Below are 23262 nucleotides of genomic sequence, written 5' to 3' on the forward strand. Positions count from 1 at the left end.
AGCCCCGCCCCCGGACTGGTCCCGGGGCAACCTGGGAAATAAAGTTTCCCGGAGGAGGAGCTCCCGAAGATCACGTGATAAATTATACCAATTGGCGCGTTTCTTACTGTGGAACTGCTCCTGAACTTCGGCCAATGAGAAGTCGACTTCGTTTCCCTCCAGTGGCAGTCATGGCGCCACCCGTGAGGTACTGCATTCCGGGTAAGTGTGCGGGGCCCATAGCGAATTCTGGGTGGGACAGAGGCAGGAAGGTTGGATGGCCAACACCTTATGGGGACCCGTGACTGATGCAGCGTTTTGCTTCAGGCGAACGTCTGTGTAACTTGGAGGAGGGCAGCCCGGGCAGCGGCACTTACACCCGACACGGCTACATCTTTTCGTCGCTTGCTGGCTGCCTGACGAAGAGCAGCGAGAACGGCGCGGTAAAGGGGCAGCTTCCCATTTCCTCCTTCTTTTCCTTTCTTTTAGGCTGCTTTTGATTTCGCGGTCATTAGGCAGGGGCACTACGGACGCGTCTTTAGTGCCTCAGCAGTAGAACAGCTGGTCTCCGAGTTTCTTCCAGCTGAGGTCTCCACTGCTGGGCACTTAGCCACCACAGACCAGATGTGTTGCTCTCGCTTGATTATATTGCTGACACTCGGGGAAGGAAGTTAGGGGACGAGCGGAGGCGGACTGAGCCCTGCAGTGAGCTGAATCTTGTCCGAATGTCGCCCACCTCTCCGGTTACATCTTGTTCCGCCATTCCCACCTCACTCTGCAGTCTAGTCACACAGGCTTCTTTCACTGTCGCTAGTGGGGTAAGCTCTCTCCTGCCACAGAGCCTTTGTACACACGGCATCTATTTGTAACACACTCATCTCCTTAGCCTGTTTAATTCCTATCTTTCAGATAGCCTCTCTAGTATCACTTTATGAGAGAAGCCATGCTAGACCCACTAGTCAAGGAAAGGAGTTTTGTGAGCTTTTATTTTTTGTTTGTTTTGTTAAACTCTCACAAAGAACTAAATTTCTTTGCTTCCGTGCGCTCATCTTTGCATATAATTAAACATTCAGTTACATGTTTCCCATAGACTCTTCCCTTACCAGACTCTTAAGTTCCATGTGAAGCAAACCTTCCCACCATACCTTTAGTGCCAAGCACAAGGGCCTATGCTCAGTAAATGTTTGTTGAATGCCTAACACTGTTCTCTCTAGTTCCAGAGGCTGATCCAGGATTAGCCCAGGATCAGATAAACAGTATTGGAAGGAGCAGCTTAAAGACAGGGAGCATAGTAGAAAGAGGATTCAGAATTAGGACATTTAGGTACTGGCTAACTAGACCTTGTTTCTGCTTTAGGTTAGAAACTTGCTCTCTCTTGTTTTAGGTTTTTCCTCATATGTAAAATGAGAGACTTTTTATTCAGTAATTTTGGGAATGTCTTTTAACATATCAAAGTTTATTCATTTCACAGAAATATTTTTTTAATTTTTTTTTTAAGATTTTATTTATTTATTTGACAGAGAGAGACACAGCGAGAGAGGGAACACAAGCAGGGGGAGTGCAAGAGGGAGAAGAAGGCTTCCCGCTGAGCAGGGAGCCCAATGCGGGGCTCGATCCCAGGACCCTGGGATCACGACCTGAGCCGAAGGCGGACACTTAACCAGCTGAGCCACCCAGGCGCCCCTCATAGAAATACTTATTGAGCATTTTCATGTGCCAGGCGCAATGCTGACCTCTAGAGATATGGTAATGAGCCAAATTCACATGGTTTCTGTTATCAAGGGACACAGACATAAATTGTAAACAAGTAAATGCTCAAATTAGTGTATGGCTACAAATGTGATGACTATTTTGAAAGAATATTACAGGTTACCATGAGAACGTGTAAAAGACAAACCCACCATAGTCGGGAGAAGTGACATTTAACCTTAATCTAAAGGATAAATAAAAATTGGGTAGGTGGGGAGAGTACAGTCCTGACAGAAAGAACAGGTTGAACACAAATTCTGAGATGGGAAGATGTTTAATGAATTAGTGAAACTGAAAGAAGGCCGGGGAACTGAAGCATAGTAAGTGAGGGAGAGGTAAATAAAAGATGAGGCTCAAAATATCTGTCTTGGGGTGCCTGGGTGGCTTAGTCAGTTGAGCATCCGACTCTGGATTTCAGCTCGAGTCATGATCTCAGGGTCCTGGGATCAAGCCCCGTGTCAGTGCTCCCCCACCCCCGCTCAGTGGGGAGTCTGCTTGGGATTCTCTCTCCCTCTGCCCCTCTCCCCATTTGCGCATGCACGCGCTGTATCTCTAAAATAAATCTTTAAAAAAATATATCTGTCTTACACCAGCAGCCAATACCATGCTCAAAGAGAAAACTACAAGTATTCCCTTAAAATAGAAGAAATCAAGTATGGCCATTATTATATAACATTTATTTGGAAATTCTAGTCAGTACAGTAAAGTGAGAAACAGAGGGAAGTAGTGTAACTTTGGAGGAGTCAAGTTATCTATGATAGACAATGGTTATATACCAAGAAAGCCAAGAAAATCACCAAAAATCTTGTTAGAACTGATCTGAAATGATTAGATTATGTTTTCTAGTAGCATTCTTCCCTTGAAGAATGGCCCCTTGACCTTCCTATTGCCTAAAATTTCTAAGGCTGTCTACTCTGGGCACATATGAGTCTATAGTCCACCCATCCTTGGGATCTCAGCCGTGGACCAAAGCATTCCTACATTACTCTTAAGCCACAGATTACCTTTATGCAAGGCTTAGTCAGGATCTCACATTTTATTGTTTTCTCTATAGCTTCCTGTCATTTCTGTCATGAGAGAAACAGAGTCCCAGTTACTACCAGATGTGGGGGCTATTGTAACCTGTAAGGTAAGTTGGTCTTAACCTCCCTGCTTAGGACACTTGTTCAGTGGTGAAATCATGATCATTGTGGAACTGCACTGTCTAATATGGCAGCCACTTGCCATATGTGGCCACTTAATTGAAATGAATTAAAATTAAACAAATTCAGAGTTCATTTCCTCAGTCCCACTAGCTACATTTCAAGCGCTCACATACAGTTAGGAGCTGCCCTGTTGGCCAGCACAGAACATTTCTGTCATCACAGTGTTACTGGACTGTGCTGGCCTAGAAAGTTCTGGGATAGTGATCAGGGCAGCCAGGTTCAGGCACGCATAGTTATTTCACTGAGCTGAGTCTCTGAGTATGCAGTTGGGGAAACAGGGGTGTCAAAGGGTAATAAGGAGGTCTATTTTTTAACACCTGGAAGCTGAGATCTTATTCTGCAGAGAAGCAAAAGACCTTATATTATAGCATTCCTGTTAAATTTCATCTTTTAGGGTGTTTCAGGGGAAGTACAAATTAAGGCTGTACTGATCAATAAATGTAATACATCCTTACTCCCTGCCCATCCCCACCTCTGCCAGGTTAAATTAACTTGTAGCTCTTAGTTGCTCTCTTTATAAGTTGTTCCAGCAAAAAATCTGTGTGTTATTCTCAAAATAACTGAAGAGGCAGTGATCCAAATATTACGCAGTAGCTGAGATGTACATTTAAATTCTGTCCACTCTACAGGCCTCTTAGCAAGATCTGTTAAAGGTCCAGATTTGCTGTGATGCCCTGTGTCTATTTATGTTAGGCTTCTGTATTTCTCAAGATCTATTCCATGTTATTTCATTGGATGCCCACAGTAACTTTATTAGGTGGCCAGAGTGGCTCTCATTCCACTTTATATATATCATTTATGCAGAGTTAAATAGGAGTTAACTTGCCTTAAATTCTATAATTAGTAGGGTTCCTTGGACTAAAATCCTGGTAATCCCTACTTTCTTGCTTCCTCCTTGAGCTGACAACTGCTACTACTCTAATGCTGATCTTTTCTCTGCTCCCCAGGTCTCTAGCATCAATTCGCGCTTTGCCAAAGTGCACATCCTATATGTAGGGTCCACACCACTTAAGAACTCTTTTCGAGGAACTATCCGGTAAGAAGTGTTCGTGTCTTTGCCTTTGCCTCAGCACCTGGAATGAGATTAGGATAGAACAGGGGACTGGAATTTTTAGGAACAATTACAGTTCCTATACCTGCCTCTCTGGCTCTCTTTGTGTTTTGATTCTGTCCAGGTAGTGTCCAAAGGAAATGTTAAAATGTATGAGCTAGGACAAAAGGAAAATATTGACAAGATTGGGCTTTAAAATAAAATGAAAAAGGGGCACCTGGGTGACTCAGTTGGTTAAGCGACTGCCTTCGGCTCAGGTCATGATCCTGGAGTCCCGGGATCGAGTCCCGCATCGGGCTCCCTGCTTAGCAGGCAGTCTGCTTCTCCTTCTGACCCTCCCCCCTCTCATGCTCTATCTCATTCTCTCTCTCAAATAAATAAAATCTTTTAAAATAAAATAAAATGAAAAGAATTGAGCTAAGCTGGAGACTAGTGATGCAGGATGATCCAGCTAGTGATGCAGGATGATTCATATGAAACAAAGTAGAAGACATTTTAGGAAGCATCTTCCTTTCTTTAATATAGTTTAAACCCAAGGATTTTAAGACATTAAAAAGGTTAGTGGGTGAGGGGCACCTGCCCGGCTCAGTCAGCAAAGCATGCACCAGTCTTGATCTTGGGGTTGTGAGTTCAAGCCCCACGTTGGGTATAGAGATTACTTAAAAATAAAATCTTAGGGGCACCTAGGAGGCTCAGTTGGTTGAGCAACCGATTTGCCATTTCAACTCAGGCCATGATCTCATGGATCATGAGATTGAGCCTGTGTTGGGCTCTGTGCTCAGCGGAGAGTCTGCTTGAGATTCTCTCCCTCTGTAAAATGGAGGGCGTACTCCCCCAACTCACATGCGTGTGTGTGGTCTCTTCTTTCCCTCTGTCTCTGTAAGATAGGTAAATAAATAAATCTCTTTTTTTTTAAGATTTTATTTATTTATTTGACAGACAGCAAGAGCAGGAACACAAGCAGGGGGAGTGGGAGAGGGAGAAGCAGGCTTCCTGAGGAGCAGGGAGCCCGATGCAGGACTCAATCCCAGGACCCTGGGATCATGACCTGAGCTGAAGGCAGACGCTTAACGACTGAGCCACCCAGGTGCCCTAAATAAGTAAATCTTAAAAAAATAAAATATTTTTTAAAATGGTTAGTGGGTGAAATGTAGATTTTTTTTTTTCTGTAGGTTCTTTGAGAAGGGACAATTCTTTTTTTTTTTTTTAAATATTTTATTTATTTATTTCAGAGAGAGAGAATGAGAGAGAGCACATGAGAGGGGGGAGGGGCAGAGGGAGAAGCAGACTCCCTGCCGAGCAGGGAGCCCGATGCGGGACTCGATCCCGGGACTCCAGGATCATGACCTGAGCTGAAGGCAGTCGCTTAACCAGCTGAGCCACCCAGGCGCCCCGGGACAAACAATTCTTGTGAGCAAGATAATTTAACTTCTGAGGCACTTTCCACCCTCAGGGTTCCATGTGGTTCTATAGTGCTTCTGTTCAAGCTCTCCTAAGGCAGCAAAGTTCCTTATTTTTTCCTGCCAAATCTGATCTGCTTTTCACTAGTCAGAGGTATTGATACTGCTGCTCTGTGTGACCCAAGAATGGGAATGTGGTTTTGTCCTCCGGATGAGGACTTGGAATGCTTCTCTACCCCACTTCTGTGCATGGCATTTGGGTCCCAATTATGACTTGTTCTCTCTACTCTTGTAGATCTTTGTCTACTATGATTCTGCAGAATAATTCTTTCCCACCGATAATTAATCTTTCTGTTAATTCTTTTTTATAGCAAGGAAGATGTCCGAGCTACTGAAAAAGACAAGGTTGTTGGTTGGTCCTTTTTCCTTTTTTCCTTATGACTTTAGGAATCTCAATCCTTTTAAATTATTCCAGTGAATTTCAAACATCTGTGGGAATGTAGATCCAAAGATCCAAGGAATTTTAAGGTGTTTCCTACTGGAAAGTGTGGAATTCTCCTCACTGTCCTTTTCTTCTCCCTAGGATTTTTGTTTGCTCTGTTGACCAGAAGGGGATTAGTTTACTCCTTGCCTTTGAAACCAGATGTTTATTTTTTGCTGATCCCTCAGATTTACTCTGGATCCTTTCAGAGCCAACTGTAGTAACTTTTGTCCAAGTCAGATTCCTGATCAGGTTACTGAATTAAAAATCTTTCGCTTATATGATCATGCTGTAAAAGCAATAAAAGTTTTTGATTGGCTTGACTAATGATGACTTCCACCCTATGGGTTAAAAAGTAGATTGGTTCTACCAGAGGGGTAATAGTTTCATGTAGATCTGATTTAGAGCTTTCACTTAACAATCCTGTTCTTTTTTTTATAGGTTGAGATTTATAAAAGTTTCCGCCCAGGTGACATTGTCTTGGCCAAAGTGGTATCCTTTATTCCCAGCAGTCTTGTGGTCCTTTGTCAAAATAAGAAATAGAGGGGCGCCTGGGTGGCCCAGATGGTTAAGCATCTGCCTTCAGCTCAGGTCATGATCCCAGAGTCCTGGGATCGAGCCCCACATCGGGCTTCCTGCTTGGCGGGGAGCCTGCTTCTCCCTCTTCTTCTACTGCTCCCCCTGCTTGTGCTCTCTCACTCTGTCAAATAAATAAAATCTTAAAAAAAAAAAAGAAATATAAGTAGAAGACAACTCAAGTGGCTATGGGAGGGAAGATTTATCACCCATCATTTTCCTTTACCAGTGTTGTGTGACTAGATCTCCCTGGGTGATGCACAGTCCAACTACCTCCTGACCACTGCTGAGAACGAACTCGGGGTGGTGGTCGCCCACAGTGAATCAGGTGAGTAGGTCCATGCGTCCATGTGCTTATTTTTCCCTGGGAGCTGTGGTTTGGGATTAATCCACTGTTTTTTTCTCCTTACCCTTGTTTTTTTAATTTTCTAGGCAGCAATATGAGTGTTAGTACTTACTACTGAGATTAGAATGATTCTCCTTATATAATTGTAATGGGAGACTCACTGTATAAGTCACTGGAATAAACAAGGCTTTTTCTGTATGAGGTGAGGTTCACTAGATTGTCTGGTGATACTTCAGTTCAAAACCAGCCTTGAAAGGGAAGAGTCTTAGGTAAATATTTGGGGTCCCAGTTCCAACATCACCTCTTCCCTTCCAGGTGTCCAGATGGTTCCCATTAGCTGGTGTGAGATGCAGTGCCCTAAGACCCACACTAAAGAATTCCGGAAAGTGGCCCGAGTACAACCTGAATTCTTGCAGACTTAAGAAGCCACATTTTACCCCATGGAGAGGGGTAAGCCATTTCTGAGAGTACATGTATGAACCCAACATCAAGATGCCATTGTTTTTATTCAGACACCTGGGGTTGGCCAACAACCACCTTTAGAAAAACCTGCTAGCAACTTCTGCTGCAGGTGGAATATTTTTCTTATGAACCTTTCAGTGGATTTCATTCTCTTAAGTGATCAATTTCTCTTTTGGAGGAGCCAGCAAACAAACTGTATAACGTTGGAAGTAGCCTGTTCCTTCTGACAGTCTTGCAAATACATATTTTTGGCTGTGACAAAGAAAACATTTTTACTAAAAGGATTTTATGGTTTCTGTTGTCTTGAGTAGGGAAGGGAATCCAAAAAGCATCATGACATTTAGAGCAGGGGTTTGCCTGGTTGCTGACACTCATTAACTGACGTGTGTCAAGTGCTTACTTCCTCTGGAAAAGCCTAATCTCCAACCTTTTTTGTCTTTTTTATGTTCTATTTTAAGCACTTCCACTTATTGAGTACTTACTATGTGCCAGGCACTGGATCAAGCACTTTATATACATCTCATTTAGAGAGATTACAGTTTAGTGAAAATTACAGAACATATGGGGATTCAGGGTACATGTGAGTAGTTCTGAAACTAATTAGGTGAACATAGTATTACTGATTTAGTGGTACCCCAGGAAATGTTTGCTAAATCTGAAAAGAGGGACAGAGCACTGTCACGTAAGTTGACCAGGGAAGGATCTGTGATGTGAAGTAAAAGGAATTGAACTTAGCTAAGTGGAATGAAGATATTCAAGGCAGACAGAGAAGCCTGAGCAAAGTGCAGAAGCAGGAATGAACATGCAAGTTTGGGGATGAGGAAGGGATGAGGTGTTAAGCATGAAGAAGCTGCCGAGGGAATGGAAGGAAAGAATTAGCGGAGAGGTCAGTTGTTGAGATGTTCTTCAAGGATTCTATATCTTTTATGTGTAGTGACAGTGGTTACAGGTGAACTCGAGTCATTCCGCCTGGGTTTATATCCTCTAGCTGCTAGCCTTGAATAGGTTAGGTTGTTCTGTTTTTTTTAATAGAAAATAGAATTGAGATCATTGTAGCTCCACATGCAGTTTTAAAAAATAATAGAGATTCCTTGTACACTTTGCCCATTTTCCCCCAATGGTGATATTGTACAAATTACAGTATACTAAAATAATCAGGATGTTGAACATTGATGATAGTGCAAGTTATTTTTGTTTCTTTTAAAGTCTGTTTCCTCCTCTGGAATAGTATGATCTCATAGGGTTATTGTGAGGAAGAAATGCCAAAGTTCCAGTACATGCCGGTATTGTATTTTGTTATTATAGACCTGATTGCCTTCTATCAAGTATCTGTCAAATTCCAAGCCTTATGTTAGACACTTTGATGTAGTTTAAGCAGTCCCCTTACTGATAGACATTTTAAACTTTACAGATTTTTCTTTTACAGGCAATGCTACTGAGAAAATCCCTATACTGTATATCCTTGTGCATGCCTAGGTTTTATGGCAAAACAGATTCCTAGAAGTGGAATGCTGGGTCAAAGAATGTGTACTTTTTAAATTTTGGTTAGATTTTCCCATGTTGCCTTGCAGGAAGATGCTACCAATTTGATTCTACAGCATTAGCCACTTATTTTCTCTCTGACCTTCCCAGTAGCCCTGGAATGTACTAATCATTTCTACATTTTACAGAGAAGTAAACTAAGGCTTAGAAAAATTAGTTAACTTGCCCTACGTCACATAGACATCAAGTGGCAGACCATTAGAGCGTTATTCAAACCTACGTCTGTCGTACTGTAAAGCCCAAATTCTTCTGTACCATGGTGCCCTCCTTTTTCTAAGTATTGACCAGAACCTTGGGCATGAAATTAGAGGCTCTCCAAATTGACAGTGGTTCATTAATTGCTTGTTGGGACATCATTCATTCAACAAATATATATTGAGCAACTACTGTCCTGACCACTGTTCAAGGAACTAGGAGTTAAAGCAGTGAACATGATAGAATCCTTTCCTTGTAGAGCTTACATTCTAATGCGGAAAGACAGGTGATACATAAACAAACGTTCTAATAAAGTGTCATAAAGAACATTTGAAACAGCTGGATAATAGCCCTCTCTGATCTGCTGAAGAGCAGGTTGGATTTTTCCATTAACTGTCCAATATTGTATTACAAGTTGAGTTTATGTGCCTGTCTCCCCTACTAGCCTGAGCTTTTAGGGTAAGATTCTGTCTTTGAATCTTCGGTACCTGGTATTGTGACTAAACATAGCAAAGCACACTAAAAGTTTTTTTGAGTGTTCTCATAGCTGACTCAGTGGCTCTGCCCAAACAGTGATGTTTAGTGATGATATCTGCTCATCTACAACTGGATCTAGAGACAAGGAGAATATTGTTTCTGTGCCTTGGAATAGTGATTCTCAGCCTGGGTGAGGTGAACTTCGTAACTGCCTACAAAGGGTCCCCCCCCCCCCCAGGTGATTATGTTTAGCTAGCTAAGCATGGTCTTGGAAGGATAGTTGTTAGCCTCCTAGTGGTGTTGGTAAATAATGCAGGCTTTCTGCCCCTAAGAGTTTTAGTCAATTAGTGAAGACGGCCAAAAACTTAGGTGATGTCAAGACATAAGAAAGAGTAAGCTGATCCAATCTGAGTTGGGTGAAGAGCCTTGGTCAAAGAAAATTATCAACTTTTTTTGGTCTACGATTCAGTATAGGCTAAGTAAATTTAACATTCCACCAGACTGTTGGGGACTTAAAATTACTAAAGCTCATCTTGGGGTTTCTGTATAGATCAAGTGAAAAACTAGAGAAGCAAGATGATTAGAAGTATTTAAATTTAGCATAAGGACTTTTAGTTGAATATTTTTCCTCTGGGTTCCAGTACTTGGTAGCATATATTTGGCCAGTTTCTGCATCTCTTTCAGCCTGTTTCTTCTGTAAACTGGGGATAGCAGCCCTTTCAGAGGTGGTGAAGATTAGAGACTGTATATAACGTGCCTCACCCAATGGTCGGCACAGAGGAGCTTCATGAGAGCTTCCCAGACGGAGGGCGTTACTTCCTCCTACTAGAAGAAAGGCATGGGGTGCCTGAGTGGCTCAGTCGTTAAGCGTATGCCTTCAGCTCAGGTCATGATCCCAGGGTCCTGGGATCAAGCCTCACATCGGACTCCCTGCTCGGCAGGAAGCCTGCTTCTCCCTCTCCCCCTGCTTGTGTTCCTGCTCTCGGTATCTCTCTCTGTCAAATAAATGGGTAGAATCTTTAAAAAAAAGAAAGAAAGGCAGTAAGAGCTTTCTCTTGCCTTGTAGGCTTTCTCATGATCCCATGATCTTTTCAGAGGCCTTAGAGAGAAGGTAAATGTGAGCCATGTCCCTTCCTAATTACACATATAATCATACTCCTTTTCTCCTGCATCATTTTATAAGGTTCTGTGTACTTTCTGAGGATGAAAAGTGTGAATCAAGTTTACAGATTTCTAATAGAAAAAGAGTAGCTTTTTAAGGTAAACAAGTCTTTACCTTACTCAAAAGGCATAATGGAATTTTAGAATTTGACTTTCCACTCAAGTGGTATTCAGTAACCAGCATCACTGAGCAAGAGCTGTAGAGGCAATAGGAATGGAGAGCTCAGCCAAGACGACCTGCCCACCCCACACATCAGCTCCCCAACCTAAGATGGAAAACCTAGTAAGATACACCATATTTGGACCAGGCTGTGTAAAGTGACTGGCTGTCCTAAAGCTTTTACTCTGTCATACAAGGACTTGGGTAATGAGGGACATTTCAAGTTTAATGTTCAAGCTGACCTCACATAAGAGGTATCACTACATCACACAGAGATATTGCACATCACTCCTTTATTATACTGATCTGGAAAAAAGATTTAGTACAGAGATTTACGCTCAAAATGAGTACCGGGCCCGTGGCAGGGCCAAGCAACTGGAACATGATCAGAAACAGATATAGTAAAGACACACTTGGACATGATTGAGAGGCATCTCACTGCCATAAAATATTAAGGCAGGGGAGGGGTTCTAAAACACACAGCAGGATAAAATCCTAGGCCTTAGAAGTCAAGGAATTTATCCCACATTGGTGTGAGGAATGGCTTATTTTTGGATGATCACATGTGGGAATATTTCAACCGCCACTAGAAACCCCAGAAGGGTTTTTTTGTTTTGTATTTTATATATATACATATACATATATATATATATGTATATATATATATATATATATATATATACACTTTTTTTATTTCCTTGAGAAAGTAAATATAACATGTAAAGCATTCAGAGTGATCCCAATCTTCTGGAGCCAGCTCTTCTGGGGTCAGAGGGGAAATGATTATTTTTAATCACCATGCAGGTTACATTCATCTTCCACTGGAATGACTAGAGCCCCTCCGCCCCCCACCTGACTACAGAATAGTAAAGGACTTGCTCCTGGGAACACACATAGGCTCTCTTGCTTCTCATTGGTCACACCCAGCATGGTTCCTCCCTATCCCCAAATCAAGCAGGTCCTTAGTAATAAAGCAGTAGCAAAAACCCCAGTGTTACTAATTCCCTACTCTTGGGTAAGAGTCTTCTCTCAGCTTAGACTGAGAACCCATGCCCCAGAAGTGCCATTCTGACTAGAATATATGAAGGGAATGGGTGCAAGAAACAAAATGGCTAAATGAAATTAGGAGCCACTGGTCCCCATCTGCAGCTAAAACTTAAGATGCCTACAGATGTGGTCAGTGTGACATGTGCAGGGAAGAAGTGCAGAGGAGTGGGATGGGCAGGGAGGGATCCTTGGGAAAGTAGTCTGCCTGCTTGCCTTCACTTTTTGGCCTTGCCCTGGGCAGCCACAGCTTCCATGGCTTTACGCACGGTCTCTTCATCCCCCAGGAACTGCATGGGCTTGATGGGCTTCAAGTTCTTGTCCAATTCATAGACCATGGGAATACCTGTTGGCAGGTTCAGCTCCATGATAGCCTCTTCGGAAAGACCTGAAAATACACACCATGATTAGCCAACCAAGACACAAATCCACATCACCCCTGCAGGTGACAAAGGACTTCAGTAGGAATTAAAACAAGACACCCTTTCCGATATTTGTAATAACAGTAATGATCTGTATTACAGATCAGTCACCCAAAGAATGCCCCCAATACTTCTCAGCCACTGAAAAGCAAGAAAAAAGTATGAAAAGGTGTGTACCACAGATCTCTCTCCCAAAGTAGGGTTTGGAAACCCACAGCAAAGCAGGACCATACACACCTCAAATGTCCTATGTAGTCCATCCAGCCTGCCAAAAATCAGCACATCTGTGCCTCAAGGCCTTCAGGTGAAACAATTCAGGATGCAAATTGAGGTTCACGTGTGAAGTTGTACCAGGTTGTGATGAAGGAGGATTTTATCAGTAGTTTCAAGTGGCAGTCCTAGTCTAAAGGTGAGCATCTCAAACTATAATGTGTATGTGAATCACGTGGGTAACAGATGCAGCTTCTGCATCAGGCCTGAAGGGGGACCGGAAGCTCTGCATATATAATAAGCACCCAACGAGTCTATCTACGATGCTTGGAGGCAACAAGGGTAGAGGGTGACTAGGAGTCAATCTAGATTATCTCCAAGGCGCTCCATATGTCTGGCCTTTTCCTGAAGGTCCCCTTTGCATGAAATAAGTCCCTGATTAGTGGCAATTTTGCTGTATCCCTCCTTGAGGGTTCCCCTGAAAAATATACATACTCTCCAGATGCTTGACAATGCCCCGAAGGCTGTTGCCATGGGCTGCAATCAGTACTCGTTTCCCCTCCTTGATCTGGGGAACTATTTCTTCATTCCAAAAGGGCAGAGCTCTGGCAATTGTGTCCTTCAGACTTTCACAGGAGGGTAGCTGATCTTCAGTGAGATCTGCATACCTTCGATCCTAAACAACAAAAAAAACCCAAACTCACCAATTAGTAGTAGTTGCATCTGTTCTGCCCACTCCTCATCCCCTAAGTCCAAGTGATGGATGAAAGTCTCTCACCCGGGCACAGAATGGAGCGGAGAGCTTGGCAAAGGGGGTAATTATTATCTTGCTGCTCTTCCTACCACCATTACCCACTAATTGGGAAGATTAACTATTCAAAAGAAACTTAGAAAAGAAGGGGAAAAAAAAGGTAGGCACAAAGCTTTTCCCAATTCACTTAATCACTTGGCTTAGGAAGGCCCTACAACTATGGATGGGTTTTATAAAGTATGTCAGCGAAGACAGAAAAAAGGATATATTCTCAAATAACTATCAACCCTAGGGCGCCTGGGTGGTTCAGTCAGTTAAACATCTGCTTTCGGCTCAGGTCATGATCCCCGGGTCCTGGGATCGAGTCCCGCATCGGGCTCCCTGCTCTGTGGGGAGCCTGCTTCTCCCTCTCCTCCCCACTTGTGCTCTCTCTCTAATAAATAAAATCTAAAAAAAAAAAAAAATTAAATAACTATCAACTCTTTTAACAAGTGAAGGTCATTCCTTGGAGAAGGGGAATTAAAACAATTAACAATTTGTCATAAATTATAAACTCAATGGGACTAGGCAGACACTAATAAAAAGCTAAGAAAGAGTGAGGCCCAGGACCCTAACCCGCGGTCCTAGGTGGAGTGAGCCAAACCCGCATTAGTCCATACCTTACTGATCTTGCTGTAGAAGGGATGGTCGGGTTCCATGGGAGGTGGTGGGACATCATAGGAACGCCTCCAGATCTTCACCTGGGCCTCGCCATGCTTGGCAGCAGTTTCTGCTTTATTCAGGCCAGTCAGACCCCCATAGTGCCGCTCATTGAGGCGCCAAGTCCTCACTACTGGCAGCCACATTTGGTCAATGGCATCCAGCACTGTCCAGAGAGTCCGAATTGCTCTCTTCTGCACCGAGGTGAAGCAGATGTCAAACTCATAGCCAGCATCTGGGAATCACAAGTTCAAAGTGATAAGCTAATCAGGTCCACTCTGGAACCAGAATTTTCTCACATAGAAATTTAACTAGTTTGTATACTCTAGCAGGAAAGACAATATTGTGCCTTCACGGAAGATAAAATTTGTTGATTCCTGTTATAGCTGACAACATACCTCCCGGTGGTTCCCCAATAATTCATCTAACCCAAGACCTAAACATATTGTCAAGTAGCTAATCCATGCCATCTGTGTGGCTTATCCTAAACCCCAGAGTGCTGTGCTTAAGCCCATTTTAAGAACTTATTTCTGCTTCAATTCTTTCAAGAAAAGGATGCTTAAAATTTTGTTATCTCTTAATAAATAAGAATAACCAATATTTATAGAGGGCTTACCATCTGTCAAGCACTGGACTATTTTGTACGTGTTTGGTCTTCATAACAATCCTTACAACCCATGCTAGGGGAGTTAAGCAAATCATTCAAGGTCGAACCTTATACGTGAGAGATTAAAATCCAGGTTGTGTGGGCACCTGGGTGGCTCAGTTGGCTGAGCAACTGCCTTCGGCTCAGGTCATGATCCTAGAGTCCCACATGGGGCTCCCTGCTCAGCAGGGGGTCTGCTTCTCCCTCTGACCGTCCCCCCTCTCATGTGCTCTCGCTCTCATTCTCTCAAATAAATAAAATCTTAAAAAAAAAAAACAACAACCCAGGCTGTGTGACTCCAAAATCCAACTCATAACCACCATCTCTAGCTCCTGCCATATTTTCCTAACCCCTAAGGATCTGGATGTTTGTATTTTAGTTAAAATAGTCACTTCTGACCAATAATTACTAATATATTTCAGTCCTAACTGCTTGTCTAGGGGAAGTGGATTTTAAACCCCCAACAATCAGGGGCACCTGGGTGGCTCAGTTGTTAAGTGGCTGCCTTCGGGTCGGGTCGTGATCCCAGGGTCCTGGGATTGAGCCCCATGTTGGGCTCCCTGCTCGGCGGGAAGCCTGCTTCTCCCTCTCCCACTCCCCCTGCTTGTGTTCCCTCTCTCGCTGTGTCTCTCTCTGTCAAGTGAATGAATAAAACCTTTTATAAATAAATTAAATAAACAAACAAACAAATCCCCAACAATCAGGACACAGCAAGAGCTCTTAGAGGATGCTGATTAAAACTTCAGTTTGTTGCCTGAAATTATATTTTCACTATGGAGTGGAAATCACATCACAATCTCTTAATCCAGTTTCTGCTCTAGTCAAGTGCCAGCCTGTACCTACTTAGGTGGACGGCTAGACCAAGTTTAGGAGAAACCACTCCCTGGAGAAAGAGCAAAAAGAGCAAGTGCTGTGCATGGATTCATTTATAAATGAACCTCTCCTCCATACACATACACGGTAGTTATTAAGCGGTGGTAATCAAGAGTTATGTTGCCCCAACCAACAGGTTACAATTCGTATTTCATGAAAGATTATCCCCCCTCCCGATTTAATAAGGAGAGAGCCCTTTCTTTATGTAGTATTTTCCTCAATGAGGCTGCAAGGCCCTCTTTGAAATTCAGCACAAACTTTCCTGGGTATTGCCTCATATGGAGGTTGCCAACAGTAACTAATGCAATGTGAAGTGAATTCTTCTGCCAGTCATTCGACTGAGAATGAGGCCAGTAAGAACTATGCTGATGGGGAAAGGGAGGATTAATCACCAGGAAACCCATCACTACACTACCCACAAGGGAAAGATGACAAATCTCATCACTGAGCCTCAGGACAAGTCCTAGTAGACTCCATTACCATCTCCTCCCTAACTCTAGGGAAGAATGGCTCCCCAGTAAAAGGCTGAGTCACGGGGAAGCAACCATCCATACTGCAAGCCTCATCTCCCATGCTGCACAGCTACCCGCTGTTTCACTCCAAATCTTTCCACTCGCAATCCCATTGGATATTCAAGTAAGTCCCTAAGGAGAAAAGCAGTTCGCCTCAGGGCACTTAACAGAACTCTAAGGCCTCTTTCTTTAACTTGCCCATTAAATAAAAGCATAGCCTAGGACACTCCCACAGGTGGAGTAAATGGTGTGGTGTGGACCTCATTTCCCCCTGCCCCGAGGTAAGACTGCATGGGGAAACTGAGTTCTCACTAGCTTCCTCCTGAAACGTTTCAAGAGTTTAAAAACCCTACTATGATTTAAAGCTCTGGAGAATTTAATATATTTATTTTAGGTTTCTTACACTACTCATGATGGTCTTCACCATTCAGATTTCTGCTTTTAGTCTTTTTTAATATAATCATTTGTGATGCCCATAACAGATATTAAGATTTTAAATGAGATTTTTCTAACTAATGCTACCAACATTTACTTAAAAACTGAAATGGGGGGTGCCTGGTTGGCTTAGTCACAAGAGCATGTGACTCTTAATCCCGGGGTCATGAGTTTGAGCCCCACATTGGTGTAGAGATTACTAAAAATAAACTTAAAAAAAACTGAAGTAGGGTCTGTTAAAGAGAAATTACAAGTTTGACCATTTGATCAGTCTTTAGGATACAGCTGCAATTATCTTTATCCTGGCTAGTCCTCAGCAAACCACCACAGACCCATACAGTTCTTCCTGCCAGACAGGAGAGAAAATGGCCTCCTTTACCAGCACTTTCCCTTTCCCAGCCTCTCCTAATGTAAGTCACACCAGCATTCACACACACAGCCAGCAGGATTACATTTCCCACACTTTCCAAACCTTTGCTTCATTTCAAAGGATCTAGAGTGAAGGCAAGAAGCTAGAGTAACCTGAGGCCAAATACCTCTTCCACATCAGGCATCAATGACCCTTTTAAAGGGTTGCTTCTAGGTCCAGAGGTTAGAAGGGAGCAGGGCAGGATCTGCCCTAATCATCAATGGAAGCACCTTCTCCCATCCAAGTACTAACCAGGCCCGACCCTGCTTAGCTTCCGAGATCAGATGAGATGGGCGCATTCACCTTCTCAGACCAGAGAGATTCTCGGAGCTGCTGACAGCTGAGAATGCCTCCTCATAAAAAGCATTCCAAAACCACAGAAAGCCACCCCCCCCCCCCCGCGGGGCAAGCCTGGGTAGGCGAGTTTATCTCACTGCCACTTCCACCTTTGCCCAGCGTCTACCTGTTACTCAACCCAGAAATGGAACAAGCGGGATGGACTAGGAATAAAAAGATACGACCTTGAACAAGTCATCTATGCAATCCTCACTTTTCCCAACTATAAGAGAGGGCCAGGGAGGGATAGAAAAGAGGGGAATAAAAATCTGTCTACTTGGGGCGCCTGGGTGGCTCAGTCGTTAAGCGTCTGCCTTCGCTCAGGTCATGATCCCAGGGTCCTGGCATCGAGCCCCACATCAGGCTCCCTGCTCCGCGGGAAGCCTGCTTCTCTCTCTCCCACTCCCCCTGCTTGTGTTCCCTCTCTCCCTGTGTCTCTGTCAAATAAATAAATAAAATATTAAAAAAAAATCTGTCTACTTTATGGAATCGTGCACAGGATCAATTAAAATCCATTCATTCATTCATTCAATTACATTTGAAGATGCATTTTGGACACAGGATTTGTGGGATGCTGCTTAACGGCAAAGGCCTACATAAGCACGTGGGTTTCTGACGCCCGTTGGCCCCCCCCAGCGCCGCGATACTCCCCCACAGCCAGCGACAAGCGTGTGGCCTGACGCTTCACTAGGATCCGCAGCGACCTCTTGAAAAGGCTTGGTTACGGCTGCTGGAAGACACCGGGCATCCAATGTAATAACCCGTCCCCGAGTTATTAAATGCTCAGACTAGAAAATGGGAGAATTTCGCAAGGTGGTGCCGCGGAGAACGCAGTGGGTCACGGGACGACCGCCCCCGGTCCTCTTCCTGGGGCGGCCCCTCACTCCATTGGATGACCTTGAGCAAGGCGACCTCCCCCCCAATCTGGGCCCATTTTGTCATTTGCAAAATAAATTGCTGGAGAGCTGAAGCCCAAAGTCAGCCCTCTCTGGGAGGGCAAGGGGGCGAGCCAGATGGCCCTCACCGAGCGGCGCCCGCCCGGGCCTCCGCAACCCCCACCCGCAGCCCGGCCCGGCCCGCTCCGCACCTCTCAGCGCCTGCCCGCCGCGCTTCGCCTCCTCGTGCCCGGCCGGGCTCAGGTCGGCGTCGTACCAGCCGCTGAAGCGGTTCTCCAGGTTCCAAGTGCTCTCGCCGTGCCGGATCAGAACCAGCTTGTATGCAGCCATGGCGACGGCTCCGGGTGCGACACAGACTGAGACTAGCCGAGATTCCGGAGTCGCTGCCTGGCCCCAGCCGCGCCTGCGCGCTCGCACCCTACCGCCGGGCTCCCGCGCACTTGGTCGCCCAAATCTTTCCACTCGCTCGAATCCGCCCTCCTCCCGCCGGGCGCGCGCATGCGCCCCGTGCCAGCGCTGCGGCCGCCGGGGGGGAGGGGCGCGCTCGAGGGCGCCAGAGCGCATGCGGTCTCGGCCGCAGGCCTCTCGTCTGCCGCGGCGGTCACGGAGCGCACGTAAGCGCCGAAAGGCGGCGGGACTTTCGGGTCTCGCCGGGGCAGGCGTGCCCGCTGTGGCGTTCGAGAGCCGCCCCGCTCTCCTAGTGTTGCTGTTATTCATAAGCCATTTGTCCTAATAAAGTGACCGTTATCATCTGAACCGCCCTTAGCTGCTCCAGGTCACTTTTACATCCGTACGCAGAGTTTGATTCACACACCTGTGCTCGAATCGTCACCCTTCCATTTTATTGCTTTGTAACTTTGGGCAGGTCGCTTAACCTCGCCCAGCCTCATTTGTGAATGGTCATAATAAATGCTTAGCTGGTGCCTATCTACCTGGAAGGTGCTCAGTCAATAGCCATTACCAGTGCTCTCTCTTTTTAGTGGATACTCATTTCCTATTTTACACGTAAGAGAGCTGGCTCTGACTGCGGGCTCCAAAGTCCTGCTCTTTATAGAAACACGGGGCTGTTTATCCCACCTCTTCGGGTGTCTCTCAGCCTCTAGTCGGTGCCTCCTGGTCCTCCAACAGTGACGCAAACTCTGGACCCCTTCAAACATTCCAGAAAGAGGAGAGTCACTGCCTGTTCCTCCCCTACTCCCAGTCAGCAGTTTAATATCTGCTTATCTGGACAGCTCTCTGCTGCCCTTGCCACTGACTCCCGGTTTATTTCAAACTAGCCACTTTATTGAGTACCAAACCGGGAGTCAGTGGGCTAGGGCCAAAGATGGGCTGAATGTATTTTCTGCCCTTCACAGCAAGTGGAGTGCAAATAAGACCCACATGTAAACAGCTAACAATGAAATTGTGCTGTGTGCTGTATTTACAGATTCTAGAAAAGTTTTTAAGATGTTCTCAAAAAAAAAAAAACTATGTACCAGACAGTGTTATAAGTGCTTTACAAACATTAACTCACTTAATCCTCATATATCCTCATAATGATCCTATGAGGCGGGTATTATATTTCCTTATTTACTGATGAGGAAAATGAGGGATGAAGTAAACTGCCTAAGGTTACAGGACTCAGGATTCAAGCTGAGGCTGACTTCCAAATCCCTGTCCAAATTCACAGCTCGGAACTGGAGGAGAAACCAAGACTCAAACCCAGGCAGTCCCAGGGCCTAGGGTGCCCTCTAACCACAATGCACCTGGGAGAAGATGGAATTCAGTGACCAGAGAGAGATGACCAGAGTGAGGTCCAGCACTAAAACTACACCCGGTGCTCACAGAATCCCAGAGCTACAAAGCGAGAACTGCCTTGGAAGGCCTTCTGTTCAAGCTCCCAGCATGGCCCATGTGGGGATCCGGAAAGAATCCGTCTTTGCAGGTTCTCCTGCTTGCTCCTAGTGCTTGGTCATCCCAACCCTGATACCCAGGCCCTCTCAGGGAGAGCTTTTCCAGCCTTAACCTTGGCTTCTCAGACTGGACTTTTTGTCCCCCTGCCTTGGCCCTAATCCATACTCCCAGTCATGGCTCCTGCCATGTCCCTTTCTCCTCCCCCTGCTCTCTGCTTCAAGATTTCTGTGCTCTAGTCTAGATGAGGTCTCCCATTTATGCAATAAGTAGGAAGTATAAATAGGAAGAAAACTGAGTTCAAATATGTCTCTGTTTCTGATTACCCATGGGACCCAAGATGGGTCACTCAACTTCACATCCTCATTTTCCCCATCTATAAAATGGGTTAATAATCATATTCATAGGGGCGCCTGGGTGGCTCAGTCGTTAAGCGTCTGCCTTCGGCTCAGGTCATGATCCCAGGGTACTGGGATCGAGCCCTGCATCGGGCTCCCTGCTCGGCGGGAAGCCTGCTTCTCCCTCTCCCACTCCCCCTGCTTGTGTTCCCTCTCTCGCTGTGTCTCTCTCTGTCAAATCAATAAATAAAATCTTTAAAAAAAAAAATCATATTCATAGCCACCTAAAATGCTGTTGTGAGGAATAAGTGAGATGATGCATGGGAAGCGCTTAGCACTGTGCCTAGCAAATAGTCATAATAATAACAGTAACTACATTACTAACATTAATAATAAATGTTATTAGCAGTGTGATCAAGAAAGCAAAAAGATTCAATGAAGTGCACCAATTCAAAGGGTATGAGCCTGGGGGTCCATGGACAGATTTCCCTTCTAGCAGGATGCCTGGTAGGAGATGGTTTACCCACTGGGATTGGGACTGGCAGATAACTAGGTTACTTTGGGGAAGGAGGCCAAAGGCATCTGTACCACCAGCCTTGGGAAAGAGCCTGGGAATCCTGTTTCATTCCTTTACTGACCCCCTCTGCCTCCAGAAGACATCTCTCATTTCCTTGGAATTCTGGGGAACTCTAATAACTTTATGCACCTCATTTACAGGAAATCTTCCTTAACTCATCAGAAGTTTTTTAGGTAGGCATCAGATCAACTCAACTAGAAACTCCTTGAGGACGGGCACCAACCTTAACTATTTTATACACCCCCCCCACACACACACACATGCACTTAGCGTGATGCCTTTGCCCTTAGTAGACTCTCTGAGTGTCCCTGAGTGTCAGGGCTGGGAGAGACCTTGAAAATCCTCCACTGCAACCCCCTACCTCCTGCTACCCCCAGTTCACATGTAACAGAAGAGGAAAGTGAAGTGAACCATTCAAAAAGAGCAGGAGATGAGCAGGGGAGCAGGTTTATCAGTGAGAAATCAGAGGTGATCCCCGGGGAAGGGCCCTAAGTTGGGGCTTGCTGTGTCAGGAAACGAGGTAGGAGCCTGGAGAGATCCGGAGAGTGGGAGAGTGAGGGAGATGGGAAGCACTGTGGGAAGACCTTGAAGGCTTGCTTTGCAGCTGGAAGCCAGAATTCCTGGGCAGAGATGGGGATTCACTCAGCTTTAATCACAAATCTGGGAAGAAGCTTAGAGCCTATCAAACCACAGAGATTTCCCAAATGTCAGTCAAAGGTAAGGATAAATCAGTAGGGTTTGTCCTCAACTACTTTTTTTTTTTTTAACCTTAATTGTTATCTCTACTGAACAGACAACACAGAGACATTTGTCAGGGTTGATTCCTGGGCCCTTCTGAAGAACTGTGTGGATACAGGAGAGAATTCATACATCCCGAGAACAAAGCAAGAGTGAGGGGCTGATTGCAGCTGGGGTCCAGCTCTAGGAGCAACCTGAGGGACCTACTTCACAGCTCCTAACCAGGTCACTGCCCTCGCTTTTTTGCCCTGCAGGGGGCAAATGTGGCCAATTAAGACCCTGTTCTGGCCTGGAGTGTGGGGGTGGGGATCTGTGCTCCAGACTCTTCTCAGATGTCATCTCCTGGGCCAGGGGCAGTCATTAATAACAAACCCTCACCTTCACCTGAGGCCTCCAGCCAGTCTCAAAACCCCAAACTCTTAGGGCAGATAGCTTCTCTTCCAGCCCAGTGCTTTAATTCCCCAGGCCTAGGGAAAATCTCAGGAACAGCTTTCAACCAACCAGCTTATTGATTAAGCTGTTACAAAAACTCAGATAAGGATCATCAGTAGGCACAGCCCTATTACCCTCCACTGTTCATTAAAACAATAAAGGCCTCTCTCAGCTTTCCCTCCCCACTTATTTTGTCCACAGAAGCATCACTCTGTTATCAAGCACCGAACATTCAGTGAAGGACCCGATTTAGAATCGAAGTGAGGCAAACCAAGTTCTCTACAGGGGCAGTTGCCATTTGGCCCACAGGAATCCCCGGCAGGACACCCCAGGTCCTTATTGTGGAACATCTTGTGACTTCATGGCCTGCTGTTCGGATGTGTCAGCTCAGCTGCTGTCTGAGGAAGACAGGATTTCTGTCTCGGAGAGTGAGCCCAGGGGATCGTAGCTCATGCCTCAGGACTCTGGGCTTGGAAGAAAGGAAGAGTGCTTCAAGGAGGCCCAAAAGTCCTGCTCCAGCCCTCTGCAGTCGCCATCTGAGGATAAACAGCAGGAAGGAGTGTGGCTGGAAAAGAGAGAGGCCAGCGCTACTGTGGACTTGTGGCTTCCTACAACTCCCGTGACAACACCCTTCCTTCGGTCCTCAAAACCCAGCCTCCGACTTGAGTGTCTGGCCCAGCGATAGTACAAGCCCTTCTTTCTGGATTCTGGAACTCTTCTGGTCTCTAAAAAGAAACCACCAACCACTGGGGGGGTGCCCTCTGCCTCTAGGCCCTGCGTGTCATAACTACGATGATTAAACTGCTCAAAGCGGGGCAATAAGCAAACCTTTTTGACCCCTCTACTTTCCTTCATGTAGAACTGTTTTCCTACTCTATTTCTTTGGATGAAATTCTAAGTACAAAACAGGCAGACACTTTGTTATTTGGGAATAGTTCACATTAAGTTTAGTGAAGGACTGAGAGATTAGTGGTATGAGTTAGTACAGGATCTCTGAGAAGCAGTTGCCCAGACAGGATTTGCATAAAATGTATTAGGGGAAATGCCTGAGACAGGAAATGGAGAGGTGACAGAGTAGGTGTGACCCACGTAAAGAAAGAAGGAAAAGAAGATTGGGTAGGTGGAAGCATCTGGACTGCGGTATGTTTCGGAGGAAATTCAGGAAGGCTGTTGAGGAATCCTGGAGCCAAGATCACTCTTCAGAGCAGGCCTTGCCTTTGCATCTTGACACAGGGATACTAAGTCAGGGCTGGACAGCCCGTGGGCAGCA

At 45.2% G+C, this 23262-nt stretch overlaps 2 protein-coding genes across 4 annotated transcripts; one reads left to right on the top strand and one right to left on the bottom strand.

Moving 5' to 3' along the window:
* Positions 1–118: 118 nt before the first annotated feature.
* Positions 119–11497, top strand: EXOSC1 (exosome component 1). Of its 3 annotated transcripts, XM_081823699.1 has the most exons (9): positions 119–201; positions 307–422; positions 2783–2857; positions 3881–3969; positions 5756–5789; positions 6307–6357; positions 6685–6769; positions 7103–7257; positions 7315–11497. In XM_081823699.1, exons 1-8 carry the CDS (start codon positions 135–137, stop codon positions 7207–7209), a joined length of 624 nt encoding a protein of 207 aa, XP_081679825.1. In that variant the 5' UTR covers positions 119–134; the 3' UTR covers positions 7210–7257; positions 7315–11497. The 3 variants fall into 3 exon arrangements, with proteins under 3 accessions (XP_081679825.1, XP_006750952.2, XP_030878074.1); XM_006750889.3 differs by lacking the exon at positions 7315–11497 and having other exon boundaries at positions 7103–7272; XM_031022214.2 differs by lacking the exons at positions 307–422; positions 7315–11497 and adding an exon at positions 469–797 and having other exon boundaries at positions 186–201; positions 7103–7272.
* PGAM1 (phosphoglycerate mutase 1) lies at positions 11061–18480 on the bottom strand. The gene is made up of 4 exons (XM_081823693.1): positions 18209–18480; positions 13871–14145; positions 12956–13136; positions 11061–12216 (listed from the first exon to the last, which is right to left on the bottom strand). The coding sequence occupies exons 1-4, from the start codon at positions 18345–18347 to the stop codon at positions 12047–12049; spliced, it is 765 nt and encodes a 254-aa protein (XP_081679819.1). The 5' UTR covers positions 18348–18480; the 3' UTR covers positions 11061–12046.
* Positions 18481–23262: the final 4782 nt, after the last annotated feature.

This window comes from Leptonychotes weddellii, chromosome 6 (assembly GCF_054177405.1).
Source record: "Leptonychotes weddellii isolate Sample4059 chromosome 6, ASM5417740v2, whole genome shotgun sequence".
Classification (NCBI taxonomy): Eukaryota; Metazoa; Chordata; class Mammalia; order Carnivora; family Phocidae; genus Leptonychotes; species Leptonychotes weddellii.